At 42.5% G+C, this 22,664-nt stretch overlaps 1 protein-coding gene across 1 annotated transcript in view; it reads right to left on the bottom strand.

Annotated features, from left to right (window-relative positions):
* ablim2 (actin binding LIM protein family, member 2) overlaps positions 1-22,664 on the bottom strand; it is a 337,989-nt gene that overhangs the window by 185,371 nt on the left and 129,954 nt on the right. Inside the window, exon 3 of the mRNA XM_072256986.1 lies at positions 5,336-5,519. Within this exon, the coding sequence (XP_072113087.1) occupies positions 5,336-5,519 (184 nt within the window). The remainder of the gene's footprint in view (positions 1-5,335; positions 5,520-22,664) is intronic.

The following is a 22,664-nucleotide window of genomic DNA, read 5'->3' as shown; positions in this document are numbered from 1 at the left end:
GCTGTCCTAATTACAATTCATGAGCTCCTGACTGTATAGCCATAGTGCCAATTCCTGATTCTTACCCCTCACCATATCAAATACTAGCAAAGGGAGTGAAGAACTGAATTATGACTTCTTCTGTGGAGGCCAAAAGATCTTAAGAGATAGGAGCAGGATTAGGCTATTTGGCCCATTGAGTCTGCTCCACCATTTCATCATGGCTGATCCATTTTCCTTCTCAACCCCATTCTCCTTCCTTCTCCCTGTAACCTTTCACACTCTGACTATCAAGAACCCAATCAGCCTTCGCCTTAAATACATCCAATGATCTGGCCTCCACAGCTGCCTGTGGCAACGAATTTCACAGATTCACCACTCTCCTTATAAAGAAATTCCTCATCATCTCCATTTTAAATGGACATCCATCTATTCTGAGGCTGTGTACTCTGGTACCAAACTCCTCCACTATAGGAAACATCCTCTCCACATCTACTCTCCCTAGGTCTTTCAACATTCATTTAATATTAATGAAATTCCCCCCACCTTCTAAATTACAGCGAGTATGGGCCCAGAGCCATCAAACGCTCCTCATACAATAACCCTTTCATTCCCAGAGTAATTCTTGTGAACCTTTTCTGAACCCTCTTCATAGATAAGTGGCCTAAAACTGCTCACAATACTCCAAGTGAGTCAAATGGAAGCAGCTAAACCTCTAAAAAGCATAATGTGAAAAGAAGCCAACTTTACATGAACAACAGATCATTCTCTGAAGAGAAAGGGGTAAAAATGACCATCCCAGAACTGTTTATTTTAAACTTATGTCACAAATGCATCTTCCTATTTATTAATTTACAGATGGTAATTTCACTTTATGTATTATGCGTGTGAGTTATTGTCATGCACCTTGCTCTAGAGGAAAGTTGTTTCAACATGTGCTCAGCTGAATGACAATGAAACTTGAACCTGATGAATTGAACAGCAAGCTATGACAGTGAGTTAAATGTACAGTCAAGGAGAGTCACAAGGTTTAACTGAATGTTAAGTGATTTGAGTATTGTTAAAGAGCAAGTTGTACTAAACATTAGATTGAGTGTCTTCTCAGTTGATGCCATCTAGAGGCAGAGTCAATACCATCCATACTTATTCAAGTTCACTTCTGTCCCCAGAAATGCAACATGAAGTCTGCCAGCTGACTCACATTGGTAGTAGGAACATCCATGCATGTGACATATGAAATGGGAGGGTTAAGCAGAGGACTATTCACCTTTATAATTCAGCCTCCAATACTTACTTGCCTTCAGTGCAATTTACCTGCATTACTTACTTGTGTATATGACAGTAAACTCTACTTTGAGAGTAATGGATAAACCAAAGAGGCACTTGATGATTTAAGTGCAGAGCTCTGATCATATTTCCTCACTACAGGAAGGATATGGTAGTAATAGAAAGTGTGCAAAAGAGATTCACCAGTAATGGAAGGCTTTACTTATAAGGAGACATTGGTCAGACTGGGTATATTCTCAAGAACAAAGTTCAGGTCCTCTCCCAAACTGATGCTTAGACCCAGAAACCCAATGGAGCAAAGAAGTGGCAGCAAGTCGGGTGGAGAGGCGGCAATGAGGAGAGCAGCAAAAATAATGGTAATTGTCTCTTTAAGTATGAATAAAATGTACCAGATGTGTAACCTGGTTCTTATTTGAGTTAATCACAATTCTGACTATTCTTGTCTTTAATTATTCCTCAGTCCCTTTTATCATCCAGGGAATTCTGGCATTGGTTCTCTCCCCATTCTTCCTTTAAGATAATGTACTTAGCCTCTGAAGAAATCTGATCTAATGACTTAGCCACTTAAACCTGTACTTGGCCTCTGAAGAAATGTGATCTAAGTGACTTTAACTATGGAATGTTTGTCTTTGCCAGACAGGGTGGTTTGAATATCTGAGAACCTATTGATCTCCTGAGATTTTTTTTACACACAGCAGTCTCTCGACTTAATAGACAAAGGTGCAATAAACAAAAAAAAACATAGCAAGAGGGAGTTCTGTGGGGAAAAATGCCTTGCTAATGAGAGCAACACACATAAAAGTTGCTGGTGAACGCAGCAGGCCAGGCAGCATCTCTAGGAAGAGGTGCAGTCGACGTTTCAGGCCGAGACTCTTCGTCAGGACTGTAACCATAAAACCATAAAAAGTAAATCATAAAAACCATAAAATAACACTCAGAACTAAAGTTCATTAAAGTGAGTCCACAGCCACGAAGCCAGTTCATCACTGCAGCCGGCCCAGAGCCCACTAGTTGCAGATCAGTGCGGCAGTTCATCGCAGAGATGAGTAAGCCTCACAGAGCAGCAAGCTCAACACCAGCCCTTTTCTTGCCTCTGACTCTGGTACCCTGACCTTTTCAATGTGGCCCCGTGCTTAAATCGACCAAACATTGGGCCATTCCTTGCCTTTGGACCAGGCCCTGCACTTCAATACGGCCCCAACTCTGCTCCAGCAATAGCCAAACATTGGCTCATACCTCGCTCCAAGCCCCAGGCCCTGCCGTCTGAATGCTGCTCATACCTGACCTTTTTAATCTGGCCCGGTGCTTAAATTGGCCAACCATTAGCTTGCTACTCCTTCTCAGGCCCAGGCACTACTGCTTCAATTCAGCTCCAATTCCACTTCAGCAATGGCCAAACATTCAGCTAGCTACACGTTCTTGGGCCCAGGCCCTGCTACCTTCAACGGGCCCATACCCGCTACACCACTGAGTATCTAGGTATATTGCAACCTTTAAGATTCAGTATTGATCTCCAACTTTAGGTAATTTGCTTTGTCTGTATCAAACCTGCAAGACATTCATCTGTGATATTAGCTCAGATTTCTCCCTTTAATCTGCTGTGCATCTGTCACAGCCCTGGCATTAATAAACATAGAACATTTAATTAAACATAATTACCCTCCAAATTTTTCAATAAACCATTTGACTAGCTCTTATCCTATTATAGATATTCCCTTTGTCCTATACAGCTCTCATATCACTTGCTCTTATTATCTTTAATGACCTCTAATTACTTTTTTTATTTCAGTTTCTCAGTTCTAACAAAAGGTTCAAAGCTCAAAGTAAATTTATTACCAAAGTACATATATGTCACCATATACAACCCTGAGATTCATTTTCTTGTGGGCAATCAAGGTAAATACAAGAAACACAATAGAATAAAACAAGAGGAATAGAATAGAACAGAAGGTCTCCAACCTGAAATGCTGTTTCTCCTTCCTCAGGTACTGCTTGACCTGTGGAGTGTTTCTGGTTTATATTGCCATATATCCCTGCTCCTTTACTACTTGGTGACCTACAGAACCCCAAGATAGATTTTCTAATCGGCTCATAACAAATAGCACCTGCTTTCCCGAAGGGGTCTGTACTGTACTAAAATGTTTTAATGTTCAGTATTACAGCTTTCTTTTCTCTTTTAAACCAACCAAATAGATTCTGGTGATTCAAGGGCAAACTGTATCACCATCACCAACTGTCTTCTTTGAAATGTACCATCAACCTGCCCCTTTTTTCCCCTTCCTCATCTTGTCTGAACATCTTGCATTATGAACAATTACCTGCACAGTAGTTATAACCATTAAATCATATTCCCATATGATCTTTTGTTTCAACCTATTTACTACAATATGTGTTTCCTCATTTCTATGACAATATTCTTTTGCCCATCCCTTAGCCAATTTAACTAGAGCTTGGTGGCAGCATACATTAACCTGGATTGATTTCAGTACTATACCAAGAAATAAATCATCCCATAATCAAATGCATTTCTGAAGAAATCTCCATCCAGTGAGTGATATCCAATTATCCATTTTAACTTTTTAATTTTATTTTTATTTAGCGACAGCACAGAGTAGGCTCTTCTGGCCCTTTGAGCCACACTGCCCCATCAACCCCCGACAAACCCGATTAGCTCTAATCTTATCACAGGACAATTTACAATGACTAATTAACCTACTAACTGATATGTCTTTAGACTGTGGGAGGAAACCAGAGCACCCAGTGAAAGCACATGCATTCCACGGGGAGAATGCCGTCCTTACAGAACGGCACCGGAATTGAACTCAAAACTCTGGAATGCCACGAGCAATAATAGCCTGCCGGGAACAACACCTGCATAATGATTTGCTTACTGTATATGACGCTTTGGATTGATCTAAAAAGCAATATATGATCATCGTGTCACTTGGGTGCTATAATCCAAGGAACCTGATACCACCAGAACAAATTCTGACACTGACAGAAAGTTACAAATCAAAAATGTGTTGTCATAATGGTAGAAATTACCTGTTTTCAATCATAACACTTCCTCATTGATTATATTTTATATTAATGCACCATATCTGACAATTATACTGCAGGCTGCCTTATAATTTAGTTAGGCCTATTAAGGAATAATGTAATAAGCATACAAACAACATGGATATCAACTTATGACCAAAGGGTTTCATGAATTTATCTGCTCCATGAATTAAAACTGCAATTGTACATATAGATGAACAGCACATACCTGCTGAAGACATAATACAACCCTAAAGTACCAATATCATTGCAAAACATTAAAATAATTATAGCACAGTAACTCTTGCAATCTCCTTACATAACAAAATATGTGTTTCCACTGAAAACAATGAAAGTTTAGCTGGATTCAAGAATGGGAGAAAAGAGGTCATTGCAGAGCCATGTCCCTCTGGAACATACATTGGCACAAATACAGCTTTTGAATCCAAGTATACAATTTGACTAGGGAAAGAACCAAGGTCCAAATGGACATCCAGGTTTTGAACAAAAGAGAACCACAAAGATATCTACCAATCCCTATGTGACACTCTCTCTCCTCTTCAGCTAGGTAGCATCAGAGGCATAAAAATTTCATTAGATTTTCAAATCACAGGACTTTCTCTAACTCCACAAATTGCTAACAGTCTCCATCAAAGGTCCAGAGCTGGTGCAATTCAATATTTCTGGAAATTTATAGCAACCCACAAACTTAAGTGGCTTTGGATCTAAAACAAACTACAAAAGTATATGTGAAGAACTCTGTTTAAAAATAAGGCATTAACCTTGTAAGAATGAGGAAAGAGGCCACAGAAGCAGACAGAATCATGATATACAAGATGGTGAAGATTAGCACAGGTGGGCAGGAATAATGGATTCAGGCTACAATCAGATTTTGTCAAATTGATGGAACATTGCCAAGGGCATGAGCAACTTATTCTTGCTCTGAATTTGCAATGTCATATGTTTGATAATCATAAGGTTAATCTTTGACCTGTAGGCCTTATAATTTATAAAATTCAACATTTCTTACCTGCAAACAGCACAGACAAAACACTTTGGATGATAGGTTTTTCCCAGAGCAGAAACCACCTCACCCTCTATAAATTCACTACAGCTGAAGCACCGTGTTCCATACAATCTTTGATAGTCAGAAGTGCAGATGTATTCTCCTTGCTTTACAAAAAATCCACTCTCCGCCAAATCACATCCACACTCTGCAGAGAAACAAAAAAAAACAAAGATATTAACTTAAATCCAAACTTTTGGCTTATATCCATTACTGACCTTTTACTTTCTTTAGTTAATGACATGTTGAAAATGATCAAAATCAATTTTAAGCAGAAGAGATGCCTGGCACGTAAAATGGAATCTGATATAAAGCAGAGCTTGATGGCCTATTCTTGTTCCAAACTACATTTAACAGTCTGTATATGTAGTAACAGAAAACATGAAAGGTAGCTCAGAAGTAACTTCTATAAACTCCTCTTTAATAATTGTTATACACTCTATCATATGTCCCAAAAATGCTTACAGCTGCTTTCGGAACAGAAGACATTCCTTGAAACTACATCTGAAGCCGATTCAGCTCTATATCTCACACCAATTAAAACAGTTTTATCTTTGCACCGATTCTGCATAATAATACTACATAAACAGAAATCAGTGACCAGAACATTAGCCCCTTTATATCGCAGAAGAATAATTTCACTTGACAATCGATGGAGATAATATAAAACAAGAAATTTGATAGCAATTTGATAGAATGGAACTGTAGTAATGTATTTGCTGTAATCCACATAAGACAAGGTTACAGCAAATATATTACTACAGTTCCATTCTCACAATCAATGAGGGTAAACAAAATAAAATTCATTATAATACACAATTGGACATGTTAGCATGTACTACACTGTGGGCATTTTATCATAATTTAAAGAGATAAAGTTGTTATTTGAGGATTTAGCTCTTCGAGGCGTCTGCAAAGACAGACTTGAGTGAGAGAAGGTGAAAAGTTATAGGTAGGTTTTTTCCCAGTTCATTTTCTTGATTCCTTCTTTATAGTTGCACAGTTGGAACAGTAAGGATCACAGGCAGGATAGCTGAATGCTCCTCTTATGGGATGTGGGAAGGCAGGGAGACCTGCAGTGCCCCTGACGACTTCCTGCAAGCTGCAGCTTATAACACTCTGCATTGAGAAGTTAGAGCTGGGACAGGATGAACTCTGGATCATTCAGAAGACTGATAAGACAATTAACAAGCCATATAGAGAGGGAGTTATACCCAAGGGTCAGGACACAGGAGACTGGGTGACAGTCAGGAAGGGGAAAGTGGATAAAAACAGCTTGTGCAGAGTACCCCACTGGCCATCCCCACAACAACAGGCATGCCAATTGGATACTCTTGGCAGGGGGCGGGGGGTGGTGAAGGACCTAGCAGAGGAAAGTTACGACAGTCAGGTCTCTGGCATTGAGTGACTCAGAAGGGAAGGGGAGAGAAAAGGAGAGCTGAGGTAATAGGGAATTCATAAATTACAGGAACAGAAAGGAGGATCTGTCGACGAGAGAGAGATTCCCAGATGGTATGTTGCCTCCTGGGTGCCAGGGTCTGGGACATCTCGGCGGGAGGAGGGAGAGTTTAAACCAGTGTTTCAGGGGGATGGGAACTAGAGTGCCAGAAAAGATAGTGGAGAAGTTATGGAGACAGATGTTGTTAAGACCTCAGACAAAGTCAAGAAACAAAAGGTCGAGCATGGTGTGAGCTGCGTATACGTCAATGCAAGAAGTATTGTAGGAAGGGAGAATGAGCTCAGAGCATGAATCAACACCTGGAATTATGACATTGTAGCCATTAGTGAGACTTAGTTGCAGGAGGGGCAGGACTGGCAGCTTGGTATTGTGGGTTCTGCTGTCTTAGACACAGGATTAAAGGGGGAGAGGTGGTCTTACTGTCAAGGAAAATGTCACAGCAGTGCTCAGTCAGGAGAGACTGGAGAACCCATCTAGGGAGGCTTTATAGGTGGAACTGAAAAATAAAAGCAGTATAACAACGTTAAGGGGGCTATAGTATATACCACGCGGCAGTCCGCAGGATTTAGAGGAAGAAATTTGTAGAGTGATTGATCGCAGACTGTTGTGGGAAACATAAGGTTGTTATAGTAGGGGATTTTAACTCCACATATGACTGGGATTTCCATACTGTAAAAGGATTAGATGGGATAGATTTTGTCAAATGTGTTCAAAGAAGTTGCGTTAAACAGTACATAGAAGTCCCAATGAGAGACTTTGTGATCATCAATACTTGAATGAGACAGGGCAGGTGACAGAAGTCTGTGCAGGGGGACAGTTTGCACCTAGTGATCATAGTGCCATTAGTTTCAAACTAAATACAGGTTTCCCCCTGCATCCAAAGGTAGAGCGTTCCTATGAAACGGTTCGTAAACCGAAATGTCGTAAAGCCAAGAAGCAATTACTATTTATTTATATGGGAAAATTTTGTGAGTGTTCGCAGACCCAAAAATAATCTACCAAATCATGCCAAGTCACACATAAAACCTAAAATAACAGTAACATATAGTAAAAGCAGGAATGATATGATAAATACACAGCCTATATAAAGTAGAAATACTTTTCCATAATCATTACCGCACTGTTCTCCGTAGCGAAAACCTCACGCAAGCGCCGTCGGCAGAAAATCTCACGCAAGCGCCATCGGCAAAAACACGTTGCAAGCGCTCTCCAGTAACCTTTAAGCTATGAAGCTGCTGAATCATACCAAATAACACGTAAAAATATACAGCCGATATAAAGTAGAAATAATGTATGTACAGTGTAGTATCACTTACCGGAATTGATTCAGCACCGAGCACACTGATGATGGTGTGCTAGGCTGAGTCGTCGCAGGTTGGGTGGTGCAGTGGCCCCCACCCTCCTGGCTGCCGACCAATACATTGCCGCGAAGCATGCAGGGGTACAGTGGTAGCCGGGACGCATCCAGCACATCTTTAAGAAAAAAGCCGAAATAAACAAGCTAATTAATTAGGTGCCGCCCGACACGTAATCGTTGGCCCAGATCAGTGCCGATTTCCCATTGCGTCGCCTCTGATCTGGGCCGACAATTATGTGTCGGGCGGCAACTAATTAATTAGCATGTTTATTTCAGCTTTTTTCTTAAAGATGTGCTGGGTGTCACCCGGCTACTGCTGCATTCTCCGCGAATCGGTATCTGCCCGCGGCCTGGGTGTTGGGGTGGTGGGACACTGGGGTGTCATCTCGTCGTCTGTTTCCATTAGAGCAGGCAGCTCATCTTCTCCTATGACTGCCCGCCTTGATGTCGAAGGTCGAGGTTCGTCGTCTGCTGTGGCTGATGTGGAAGGCAGTTCATACAGTTCTTTGTAAGGACTCAAACCATCTTGCAAATATCCCCTCAACCTATGTACCTTTTCAAAATGAAAGTCGTACTTTATCATTGCAGTGAAAATCTCACGCAATTGCTTCACTTTCTGCATTCGGTTTCCATTGTTATCCTTTCTTCTTCCAATTGCATCAGCTCTTCATCTATCAGTTCTTGGTCATGGAATGCCAAAACCTCTTCAACATCATCTTCGTCAGCTTCCACAAGCCAAACTCACTTTGTCCTTGCTTCGTTCACCATGATTGAAACGCTTAATTACGTCTAGTTTTACACTAAGTGTAACACTCTTACGAGCTCTTTTAGGCTTTTCTGATACCATAGAACTCATCATGCAAACGGCTGCTCACAGGCACGTGCTTAAGCAATACCGGCGAGAATGCAGTTCTGAATCCGGGGGAGGAGTGGCTGCTCGGGGCGCGTACTGCCTTTTATCGCACACTGCTTTTTTTTTCATAACAGTGAAAACACCTTCTGAAAGCGAAAACAGGGAGCTAATGTAGGTCTTCCGTAACAGTGAGGTTTCGTAAAGCGAACGTTCGAAAAGCGGGGGACACCCGTATGGAAAAAAATAAGGGGCCAAAAACTGCTCACAATACTCCAAGTGAGGCCTCACCTGTGATTTCTGAAGTCTCAACGTTACATCCTTACTTTTAGATTATATTGTCATTTAGTAATGCGTGCATTAAGAAATGATACAATGTTTCTCCAGAATGATATCACAGAAACACAAGACAAACCGAATGAAAAACTGACAAAAACCACATAATTATAACATATAGTTACAACAGTGCAAAGCAATACTGATTAGATTCTAATCCTCTTGAAATGATTGCTAACATCGCATTTGCCTTCATCACCACCAATTCAACCTGCAAATTAACATTTAGGGAATCCTGCACAAGGACTCCCAAATCCCCTTGCACCTCAGATTTTTTTGTATTTTCTCTATTTAGAAAATAGTCATCCCTTTTATTTCTTCTGCCAAAGTGCACGACCATACATTTTCCAACACTGTATTCCACTTGCCATTTCTTTGCCCATTCTCTTAATCTGATAGGAGAAGGAGCAAAGTTGAGTTACTGGCGTCTTAAAACTAGTCACTTTGGACAAATGGGGCTCATCAGCCTTGGTTGATAGCTTATCTAAGAGAAGGAAAATACTAATCTCAAACCTCCACTTCCTTGCGTCTATACCTACTCATGAGGAAGGCTTCGGGAGTAAAATCCAAGAGAAAAATCGGATCTGGAGTCCCTAGGGCAGTCCTACATTGAATTCACCATTGATTGGCAACCTTTACAATGCCGTTGGTGCCAAATTGTATTGGTCTCTGCCATTCCTTTGGGTTCATCAAACGAGTGGATAGGGCTACATAGGCAACAGCTTGTTCTCAATATTGTACTGCCCTGGCTTGCGTATCTAGATAGCTAGGACACAACATCCATGGTTGACACTCACAGACGGAGGCCTCCCATTAGGGACAGTCAGCATGGCTTTGTGCGTGATTGGTTGGGTCTAACCAATGTTGGAATTTTTCAAAGAAGTTACTAGGAAAGTAGCTAAAGCAAGACAATGGATGTTGTCTACATGGACTTTAGTGACGCATTTGACAAAGTCCCGCATGGGTGTTGGTCAGGAAAGTTCAGTCGTTTGCCATTCAAGATGAGGTAATAAATTGGATTAGACATTGGCTTTGTGGGAGAAGCCAGAGAGTGGTAGTAGATGGTTGCCTCTTTGACTGTAGGACTGTGACTAGTGGAGTCAATTGTTGTTTCTCATCTATATCAATGATTAACAGGATCAATAAATTTGCGGATGACACCAAGATTGAGGGTGCAGTGAACAGTGACGAAGACTATCAGAGCTTGCAGCAGGATCTGAATCAGCTGGAAAAATGGGCTGAAAAATGAGAGATGAAATTTAATGCAGACAAGTGCGAAGTGTACTTTTGTAGGATCAACCAAGGTATGTCTTACACAGAAAGTGGTAGGGCACTGAGGAGTGCAGTAGAACAATGGGACCTGAGAATACATGTCCATAATTCATTTAAAGTGGTGGCACAGGCAGATAGGATCATAAAGGAAGCATTTTCTGCACCCACTCCACAGCATTCACATCCTTCCTGTAATGAGGAACAGCCAGAATTGAACGCAAATATTCCAGATTTGGCTTAACCAGAATTTTTAATATTTTTTATTTATTTAGAGATGCAGCGTGGAATAGGCCCTCAGGCCCTTCGAGCACGCTGCCAGCAACCCACCAATTTAACCCTAGCCTTATCACAGAACAATTGACAATCACCAATTAACCTACTAACTGGTACATCATTGGACTGTGGGAGGAAACTGGAGCACCCAGAGGAAACCCACGCCTTCCACACTGCCTACAGAAAACACCATGATTGAACTCCAAACTCTGATGCCCTGAACTGCAATAGCATCGCACCAACATCTATGCTACTGTGGCAGCTCTTTGTAGAGAGTTGTGTAAAGCTGCAACATAACTCCTGGCTCTTGAACTCAATGCCTTGAACTAATGAAGGTAAGCATGCCATATGCCTTCTTTAGCATCTTCTTTAAACTTCTGCAGCCACTTTCAGGGAACAGTGGACTGTGGACCTTAAGATCACTCTGTTCATCAATACTGTTAAGGGTCTTATCATTAACTATGTGTTGTCCCTTTATATTTGATCTCCCTAAGTGTTATCCATCACACGCACCAAACTTTTATCTTTTTCAGATTTCTAGTAATTACAATCATTTTATTCATCCCAATTTGTTGAGTATTTCCTTCAATTTAATAATCAATTGGAGCATTTTAGTTTCAAAAATTTTTGAGGTTTTTAATTACCTTATCCTTCATTTATACCACTATAAATTTTGGCTATGAACACCAGACCAATTGACCTTAATTATCTGTTTATTTTAATAATGGAATGATAGTACCTTCAACTTTGAAAACCACCCATTTTTAAATTAAAAGGTTGTGAAATAATATATTCACAACGTTCTCAATATTTCCTTTAAAAACTGAATGAACAGGCTAAACTGTGACAAATGGATATCAATGCAAAGAAATGCATGCTCATTCACTTTAGGAACCAAAATTTCTTAAATGCTGAAAAGCTAGAAATAGGTGAGGTTCAAGGAGGTGGAGAGGGTCCAAATACAAAAATTATTTAAATGTCAAGAACTAGGACCTCTCGGACCAATCTAACATTCAGAGGTGCATTACTCATGCTACGGCAGCCATAATATTTAAGTTCAGTTAATATTCTGGAATCTGGAAACAAAAATACCAATTAATCTTAGAAACAATGATGATAAAAATCACAGGATTATTATAAAGGAACACCTGATTAACAAATATCCTTCGAGAAAGAAATCTAGAATCTGGTCAGACCTACTTGTGACCAAAGAACATACACAAAATACTGGAGGAACTCAGCAGGCCAGTGCACTTAAAGAAGCACTGAAGCAAGGACATGGAATGTATTCAGTGTCAAATGACCAAAAGTGGCTTGGTAGCACCATCACACAATAAGCCAGTTGATAGCCCAGTAACGTAGGTGTCAAGCCATGACTTCAGCAGGAGATAAGTGAACCACCATGAGGGATAAAACCTCTTGATGTTGTCATAGAGTTATACAGCATGGAAACTAGCCATTTAGATTACTGGCTCCATGCTGACCAGTGGGCATTTATTGGTATTAATTCCACTTGACCCACAGTCTTCTATGCCTGTATGATTAAGATATAGTAAATATTCAACTGCACCAGGTGGATGTTATGACAGCATGACAAAAAAAGTCATAGAGTCATAGAAAAGTACAGCACAGAAACAAGCCATTCGGCCTATCTAACTCATACAGAACCATTTAACCTGCCTCGTCTCATCAACCTCGCACCAGGACCATAGCCCTCCATACCTCTCCCATCCATGTATATCTCCAAACATCCATCAAACATTGAAATCCAGCTTATATGCACCACTTGCACTAGCAGCTCATTCCACAACTCTCACAACCCTCTGATGAAGTTTCCCTCATGTTCCCTTTAAACATTTTCTCGTTCACCCTTAACCAATGACCTCTAGTCACAGTCCCACCCAACCTCAATGGAAAAACCCGCTTGCATTTACCCTGTCTATACCCCTCATAACTTTGTATACTGTACTGTACCTCTATCAAATCTCTTCTCAATCAAGCTTAAAGGGGAACAGAGAACTGGTGAATTTAGAGGGCATGCAGGAAACAGAACCAGGTGAGCCAGATGCTGAACTATCAGGATTTCCAAAAAGCATATAGGTTTTCTTAGATTAGATTAGATTCAACTTTAGTGTCATTGTGCCAAGTACAGATACAGAGCCAATGAAATGCAGTTAGCATCTGACCAGAAATGCAAAGAATAGTGTTTTTTTACAAAATAACTGCAAATAAAAAGTAGGTGCTACAGCACATAAATATAAAAGTACTGAGACAGTATAATATGGGTGCAATACTGCTTAGTGCTGTGATGTGAGGTTCAGCAGGGTCACAGCCTCAGGGAAGAAGCTCTTCCTGAGCCTGCTGGTGCAGGAGCGGAGGCTCCTGTAGTGCCTACCAGATGGGAGGAGAGTAAAAAGTCCATGATTAACCAGCTTAAACAAGCTGGTGGTGATGGTCATTGCCAGGAAGGCTAAATACTTAACCAAATATAAATGCACTATGTACTAATTATTCCTTTGAAAATAACAAATATGAAGCATAATAATTAACCATTTGTCTATTGACTAAGCACAGTAATAATTAACTTGTAACATGCAGACTAGATAATGGTATGCTGCCAAGCAAACTGGGCACACTATACAAAATAAATTCTGTTATTTATACTGTAACAGATGGTTCCAGGCTAGTAAACAAAGGCATCATAAGCCACTGATATCAGGAGAGTGGAATTCCAGATAAATCCCCCACAACAACTCAAAGTAGCAACTTCCAAATGGTATTTTTGTAAGAAGTAGGGAAAGCTTTACATATAAAAATAAATCGGATTACTGAACTTGGACAGTTAGGTCTTCAGCTTCACTGTAACATACACTTTAACTCAAACGTAACATACGTTTTAATGTCTTTCCCATCTAAAGCTACAATTTATCCTTTAATTAGGATTTGAGTTTTAACTGATGAAAATAGGGAATAAAAGCATTCTGAAGGCATACTTGGAAAATTAACTTTTATTTTATCTCATCAATACTGTCCTGCGCCAATAGTATCTAGTAACAAATTAAAATTTATATTTGGTTTTCGGATTGCAGTACATAGCTTCCAAATAAAATTCCATATATCTGTGAAAATAGTATCTCTGTGACAATAAAAACAGAATACTATGCTCAACAGGAATGGGGTGGGCAAAATGTAATTATGTGAAAGAAAAGGATGTTTCTGCTAAGATTGTGAAGTTTGAAGGATTTCATTTCAGAGCTTAGGTTACCAAGGAGAACATTTATCAGTAGTCTCAGTTTTCAGACAAGTAACTGTCAGACTTGATAAAAGAATAACAATGAAATATTGTGGCCAACAGGATTACTTTTGATATAAAACCCATTTGCTGGCAGAGTACAAAGCAGGCTTGCTTCAACTCCTGTGGACAATGGAATAAAGCATCAGCTTGAATGATGAAATTCACCATCATCTTAAAACAAATTTCAGGCTAGTCTCTTCACTGCATCTAAGATGTAGGAATCCCAGATGCATATTCTTCTACAATCAGTGCAAGTGAATTTCCAAACACAGAACACCTTCCCCCTAAAACTTTAATAAGCGAGTACAGAATAAGACCATAAGAATCGAGAGATTCTGGCAGTTTGCCAATTGGTCTGTGCAATCAGGTCAATCAAGATTTGAATAGATCAGCAGAAAGCTGTTGATTAGACAATCAAGATTTGAATAGCTCAGACTCAGCAGAAAGCAGCTGATTGGGCAGTCGAGGTCAGGTGACCAAGCATTTTGAAAAGCTCAAACAGATAAATAGAGGGGTAGCTCAAGTGGAACAGCCTGTGGAAAGCGGCCAGTGAGTGAGTGAGTGGGCGGGCGGGCCAGTGAAGGAGTGGAGCTTTGAGGCTTTGACTCGAGAGGCTTCGACGAGAAGAGGCGCAGGACAAGCTTGCTCACAGTTAGTCTTTACAATGTCTCCTGAGACGGTGATGTGCCTCTCATGTGAGATGTGGCAGTCTTGGGGGAACGCCCCTCTCCTGCAGAGTCACATCTGCCAGAAGTGCATACGGCTGGGTGATCTGGAAGACCACGTAAATAATCTGGCGCAGCAGCTGGATGACCTTCGATTCATAAGGGAGAATGAGGCAGTCATAGATGAGAGTTACAGGGAGGTAGTCACACCTAGGCTATCGGAAGCAGGTCGTTGGGTGACAGTCAGAGGGGGGAAGTGAAGGTGAGCAAACATGTAGTCCAGAGCACCCCTGTAGCCATTTCCCTGAATAATAAGTTTACTGTCCTGGATACTGTTGGTGGGGACGACCGACCAGGTGTGAGCCATGGTGGCAGGGCCTCCGGCACTGAGTCTGACCCGGTGGTGCAGAAGGGTGGGACGGAGAAGAGGAGAGCTGTCGTCATTGGAGCCTCTATAGTCAGGGGAGCAGACAGGAGATTTTGTGGACGTGAGAAGGACACCCGCATGGTTTGTTGTCTCCCAGGTGCCAGTGTCTGGGATGTCTCTGACCGGGTGCACGACATCCTGGTACGAGAGGGAAAGCAACCAGAAACGTGATACATGTTGGGACCAACGACATAGGAAGGAAGAGGGATAAGGTCCTGATGTGTGAGTTTCAGGAGCCAGGCAGAAGGCTGAAGAACAGGACCTCAAGCGTGGCGTTCTCAGGATTGCTGCCAGTGCTACGTGACAGTGATGGTAAGAATTGGAGGAGATGGCAGTTGAATGCGTGGCTGAGGAGTTGGTGCAGGGAGAAGTTTTAGATTTTTGGACCATTGGGATCTCTTCTGGGGAAGGTGGAACCGGTACAGATTGGATGGGTTGCACCTGAGCTCGAGGGGGAGCAATATCCTTGCAGGTTTGCTAGCATGGTTTGGGAGGGTTTAAACTAATTTGCAAGGGGGATGGGACCCAGAGCGATAGAGCAGTGAAAGAAGTGCATGGAGTAAAGTCAGATCTAACATACAGAGAGGCTTTGAGGAAAACGAAGCAGAATAAACAGTGTAAAGGTAGTAAGGTAGAAGGGCTAAAGTGCGTGTACCTCAATGCAAGAAGCATCAGGAACAAAGGTGATGAACTGAGAGCTTGGATACATACATGGAATTATGATGTAGTGACCATTACAGAGACTTGGCTGGCACCAGGGCAGGAATGGATTCTCAATATTCCTGGATTTCAGTGCTTTAAAAAGGATGGGGGGGAGGAGGGGTGGCATTACTGGTCAGGGATACTATTATGGCCACAGAAAGGGTGGGTAATGTAGCAGGATCCTCTTTTGAGTCAGTATGGGTGGAAATCAGGAACAGGAAGGGAGCTGTTACTCTATTGGGTGTATTCTATAGGCCCCCTAGTAGTAGCAGAGATACAGAGGAGCAGATTGGGAGGCAGATTTTGGAAAGGGCAAAAATAACAGGGTTGTTATCATGGGTGACTTTAACTTCCCTAATATTGATTGGCACCTGATTAGTTCCAGGGAAATGTACTATGGAACACACATCAAAGTTGCTGGTGAACACAGCAGGCCAGGCAGCATCTCTAGGAAGAGGTACAGTCGACGCTTCAGGCCGAGACCCTTCGTCAGGACTAACTGAAGGAAGAGTTAGTAAGAGATTTGAAAGTGGGAGGGGGAGGGGGAGATCCAAAATGATAGGAGAAGACAGGAGGGGGAGGGATGGAGCCAAGAGCTGGACAGGTGATTGGCAAAGGGGATACGAGAGGATCATGGGACAGGAGGTCTGGGGAGAAAGACAGGGGGGGGGGAACCCAGAGGATGGGCAAGGGGTATAGTCAGAGGGACAGAGGGAGAAAAAGGAGAGTGAGAGAAAGAATGTGTGTATAAAGATAAATAACAGATGGGGTACGAGGGGGAGGTGGGGTATTAGAGGAAGTAAGAGAAGTCGATGTTCATGCCATCAGGTTGGAGGCTACCCAGACAGACTATAAGGTGTTGTTCCTCCAACCTGAGTGTGGCTTCATCTTTACAGTAGAGGAGGCCGTGGATAGACATGTCAGAATGGGAATGGGACATGGAATTAAAATGTGTAGCCACTGGGAGATCCTGATTTCTCTGGCGGACATAGCGTAGGTGTTCAGTAAAGCGGTCTCCCAGTCTGCGTCGGGTCTCGCCAATATATAGAAGGCCACATCGGGAGCACCAGACGCAGTATATCACCCCAGCCGACTCACAGGTGAAGTGTTGCCTCACCTGGAAGGACTGTTTGGGGCCCTGAATGTACTATGGAAATGTGGTCAATGTTTAGAGATCTCTTGCAGGATGTTAGGGATAAATTTGTCCCGGTGAGGAATATAAAGAATGGTAGGGTGAAGGAACCATGGGTTCAAGTCAGGTGAAAAATCTAGTCAAGTGGAAGAAGGCAGCATACATGAGATTTAGGAAGCAAGGATCAGATGGGTCTATTGAGGAATATAGGGAAGCAAGAAAGGAGCTTAAGAAGGGGCTGAGAAGAGCAAGAAGGGGGCATGAGAAGGCCTTGGCGACTAGGGTAAAGGAAAACCCCAAGGCATTCTTCAATTATGTGAAGAACAAAAGGATGACAGGAGTGAAGGTAGGACCGATTAGAGATAAAGGTGGGAAGATGTGCCTGGAGGCTGTGGAAGTGAGCGAGGTCCTCAATGAATACTTCTCTTCAGTATTCACCAATGAGAGGGAACTTGATGATAGTGAGGACAATACGAGTGAGGTTGTTGTTCTGGAGCATGTTGATATTAAGAGAGAGGAGGTGTTGGAGTTGTTAAAATACATTAGGACGGATAAGTCCCCAGGGCCTGACGGAATATTCCCCAGGCTGCTCCCTGAGGAGAGGGAGGAGATTGCTGAGCCGCTGGTTAGGATCTTTATGTCCTCATTGTCCACGGGAATGGTACCGGAGGATTGGAGGGAGGCAAATGTTGTCCCCTTGTTCAAAAAAGGTAGTAGGGATAGTCCGGGTAATTATAGACCAGTGAGCCTTACATCTGTGGTGGGAAAGCGGTTGGAAAAGATTCTTAGAGATAGGATCTATGGGCATTTAGAGAATCCTGGTCTGATCAGGGACAGTCAGCATGGCTTTGTGAAGGGCAGATCGTGTCTAACAAGCCTGATAGAGTTCTTTGAGGAGGTGACCAGGCATATAGATGAGGATAGTGCAGTGGATGTGATCTATATGGATCTTAGTAAGGCATTTGACAAGGTTCCACACGGTAGGCTTATTCAGAAAGTCAGAAGGCATGGGATCCAGGGAAGTTTGGCCAATTGGCTTGCCTGCAGAAGGCAGAGGGTCATGGTGGAGGGAGTACATTCAGATTGGAGGATTGTAACTAGTGGTGTCCCACAAGGATCTGTTCTGGGACCTCTACTTTTCGTGATTTTTATTAACGACCTGGATGTGGGGGTAGAGGGGTGGGTTGACAAGTTTGCAGACACAAAGGTTGGTGGTGTTGTAGATAGTGTAGAGGATTGTTGAAGATTGCAGAGATACATTGATAGGATGCAGAAGTGGGCTGAGAAGTGGCAGATGGAGTTCAACCCAGAGAAGTGTGAGGTGGTACACTTTGGAAGGACAAACTCCAAGGCAGAGTACAAAGTAAATGGCAGGATACTTAGTAGTGTGGAGGAGCAAAGGGATCTGGGGGTACATGTCCACAGATCCCTGAAAGTTGCCTCACAGGTGGATAGGATAGTTAAGAAAGCTTATGGGGTGTTAGCTTTCATAAGTCGAGGGATAGAGTTTAAGAGTCGCGATGTAATGATGCAGCTCTATAAAACTCTGGTTAGGCCACACTTGGAGTATTGTGTCCAGTTCTGGTCGCCTCACTATAAGAAGGATGTGGAAGCATTGGAAAGGGTACAGAGGAGATTCACCAGGATGCTGCCTGGTTTAGAGAGTATGCATTATGATCAGAGATTAAGGGAGCTAGGGCTTTACTCTTTGGAGAGAAGGAGGATGAGAGGAGACATGATGGAGGTGTACAAGATAATAAGAGGAATAGATAGAGTGGATAGCCAGCACCTCTTCCCCAGGGCACCACTACTCAATACAAGAGGACATGGCTTTAAGGTAAGGGGTGGGAAGTTCAAGGGGGATATTAGAAGAACGTTTTTTACTCAAAGAGTGGTTGGTGCGTGGAATGCACTGCCTGAGTCAGTGGTGGAGGCAGATACACTAGTGAAATTTAAGAGACTACTAGACAGGTATATGGAGGAATTTAAGGTGGGGGGGTTATATGGGAGGCAGGGTTTGAGGATTGGCACAACATTGTGGGCTGAAGGGCCTGTACTGTGCTGTACCATTCTATATAGGAGCAGAATTATGCCATTTAACCCATTGAGTCTGCTCCAATATTGCATCATGGGTGATCCAATTTTCCTCTCAGCCCCAATCTCCTGACTTCTCCCTGTATCCTTTCATGCCCTGACCAGTCAAGAATCTATCAACCTCTGCTTAAACATACATAAAAACTTGACCTCCACGGCTGCCTGTGGTAAAGAATTCCACAGATCCACTAATTTCTGGACAAAGAAATTCCTCATCTCTGTTCTGAATGGATGCCCCTCTATTTTGAGGCTGTGGTCTCTGGTCTTAGACTCTCCTGCCATAGGAAATATCCTCTTCACATTCACTGTACAAAGGCCTTTCCCCATTCAATAGGTTTCAGTGAGGTCACCTCTCATTCTTCTGAATTCTAGTAAATACAGGCTCAAATCTTCATAAAAGAAGCCATTGAATCCTGGAATCATTTTCATGAACCTCCTTTGAAAACTCCAATTTCAGCACGTCCTTTCTACGATAAAGGGCCCAAACCTGCTCACAATACTCCAAATGAGGCCTCACCAGTGCTTTATAAAGTCTCAACATTACATCCTTGCTTTTATATTCTAGTCCATTTGCCTTCCTCACCATAGACTCGACCCGCAAATTAACCTTTAGGGAATCCTGCACAAGGCTCCGAGGTCACTTTGCAACTCAGTTTTTTTTGTATTTTCTCTCCATTTAGAAACTAGTCAACCCTTACATTTCTTCTATCAAAGTGCATAACCATACACTTCCCAACTCTTTATTCCATCTGCCATTTCTTTGCCCATTTTCCTAATCTGTCTAAGCCTTTCTGTAGCCTATTTCCTCAAATCTACCTTCCCCAACACCTATCTTCACATTGTCTGCAACCTTTGTCACAAAGCCATCAATTGCATCAGCCAAGCAACACACAAAATGCTGGAGACCCAGCAGTGGGGGAAGGAAGAAACACAAGGTGATAGGTGAAACCAGGGGGGAGGAGTGAAGTAAAGAGTTGGGGAATTGATTGGTGAAAGAGATACAGAGCTGATGAAAGGGGAATCTGCTAGGAGAGGACAGAAGGCCATGGAAGAAACAAAAGAGGGAGGAGCACCAGAGCAAGGTGATGGGCAGGTAGGGATGTAAGGTTAGAGGGGGAAATGGTTATGGGTATTGGTGAAAGGGGGCGGGCATTTCCAGAAATTTGAGAAATCGAACTTCACTACCTAGATGGAATACAAGGTGTTGCTTCTCCAACTGGAGTGTGACCTCACCACAATAGTAGGGGAGGCAGTGCACTGACATGTCAGAATGGGATTGGGAAGTGGAATTAAACTAGGAGGCCACTGGGAGATCCCGCTGGTGGATGGAACCTAAGTGTCCGGCGAAGCAGTCTCACAATCTACCTCGGGAGTCACTGATATGCAGGAAGCCACACCAAGAGCACTGGATACAGTAGGTGACCCAAACAGACTCACAGGGGAAGTGTCGCTTCACCTGGAAGGACTGTTCGCGGCCCTGAATAGTAGTGAGGGCTGGGTGTAGATGCCAGTGTAACACTTGTTCTGCTTGCAAGGATAAGTGCCAGGAGGGAGATCAGTGGGGAGGGCAAACGGACAAGGGAGTCATTCCCATTTCCCTCTCTTACCTTATCTCCTGACTTGCCTATCAACTCTCTCCTGTGCTCCCCCACTTTTCTTTTTTTCCATGGCCTTCTGTCCTCTCCTATTAGATTCTCCCTTCTCCAGCCCTGTATCTCTTTCACCAATCAGCTTTCCAGTTCTTTACTTCACCCATGTCCCCCTCTCCCAGTTTCACCTATCACCTTGTGTTTCTTCCTCCCCTCCCCACCTTCTTACTCTGAATCCTCATCTTTTTTTTCTCCAGTCCCGATGAAGAGTCTCAGCCCAAAACGTCAAGTGTACTCTTTTCCAAAGATGCTGTCTGGCCTGCTGAGTTCCTCCAGCATTTTGTGTGTTGCTTGGATTTCCGTCATCTGCTAATTTTCTCTTGTTTGTGATTGAATTCCACCATCCAAATAATTGACATATGAAGTAAAAAGAATCCATCCCAACACAGACCCCTGTGGAACACCACTAGTCACCAGCAGCCAACCAGAAAAGGCTTCCTTTATTCCCACTCTTTGCCTCCTGCCAATCAGCCACTGCTTTATCCATGCTAGAATCTTTCCTGTAATACCTCATGTGTGGTACCTTGTCAAAAGCCTTTTGAAAATCCAAGTACACAACATCAACCAATTCTCCTCTGTTATCCTGTTTGTTATTTCTTCATAGAATTCCAACAGATTTGTCAGGCAAGATTTTCCCTTGAGAAACCATGCTGACTACAGCCTATTTCATTATTTGCCTTCAAGTATCCTGAAACCTCATCCTTAATAATCTTCCCAAGTACTGAGGTCAAACTAACTGGCCTATAGTTTCCTTTCTTCTGCCTTTCTCCCTTCTTGAAAAGTGGGGTGACATTTGCAATTTTCCAGTCTTCCTGAACCATTCCAGAATCTAGTGATTCTTGAAAGATCATTACTAATGCCTCTACGATCTCTTCAGCCACCACTTTCAGAACTCTGGGGTGCACAGCATCAGGTCCAGGTGACTTACCTACTTTCAGATCTTTCAGTTTCCCAAGAACCCTCTCTCAATTATGGTAACTTCACACACTTCATACCCCCTGCCACTTGGAACTTCTGCTTTACTTCTAGTGTCTTCCACAGTCAAGACTGACACAAAGTCTTATCAAATCAACCCAAGTCACTGATGCCATTTTAAATTAGTTACATTTATAGGGCAGAAACAGACCTATAGTTGATACCTATTACCGACTGAAATTTGTTCAGAACCAATCTTTTAAAGCCTTTTAATGAACCAAATGTAAAAACAGAATCAGAATAAAGGTTTAACACTGGCATATATTGTGAAATTTGTTAACTTTGTGGCAGCAGTACAATGCAATAAATAATAGTTAAATAAGTAGTGCAAAACATAGAAATAAAAAAGTAGTGAGGTAGTCACCGGTTCAATGTCCATTCAGAAATCAGATGGCAGAGGGGAAGAAGCTGTTCCTGAATCGTTCAGTGTGTGCCTTCAGGCTCCTGTATGTCCTTCCTGATGGTAGCAATGAGAAGAGGGCATGTCCTGAGTGATGGGTGTCTTTAATGATGGACATTGCGATTTTGAGGCATTGCTCCTTGAAGATGTCCTGGATACCACAGGGCTAGTACCCAGGATGAAGCTGACTAACAACTCTCTCTAGCTTACTTCGATCCTGTGCAGTAGCCCCCATGCACCACCCTCCCATACGACAGTGATGTAGATATTTACAATGCTCTCCATGGTACATCTGTAGAAATTAAGTGTTTTAGGTGACACACCAGATCTCCCCAAACTCCTTATAAAACACGGCCACTGTTGTGCCTGCTTTGTAGCTGTATCAATATGTTGGGTCCAGGTTAGGT

The sequence above is a fragment of the Mobula birostris genome, chromosome 4 (genome assembly GCF_030028105.1).
Source record: "Mobula birostris isolate sMobBir1 chromosome 4, sMobBir1.hap1, whole genome shotgun sequence".
NCBI classification, from domain to species: Eukaryota; Metazoa; Chordata; class Chondrichthyes; order Myliobatiformes; family Myliobatidae; genus Mobula; species Mobula birostris.
Note: the sequence above shows the minus strand (reverse complement) of the source record. Positions and strands in the feature narration are given on the sequence as shown.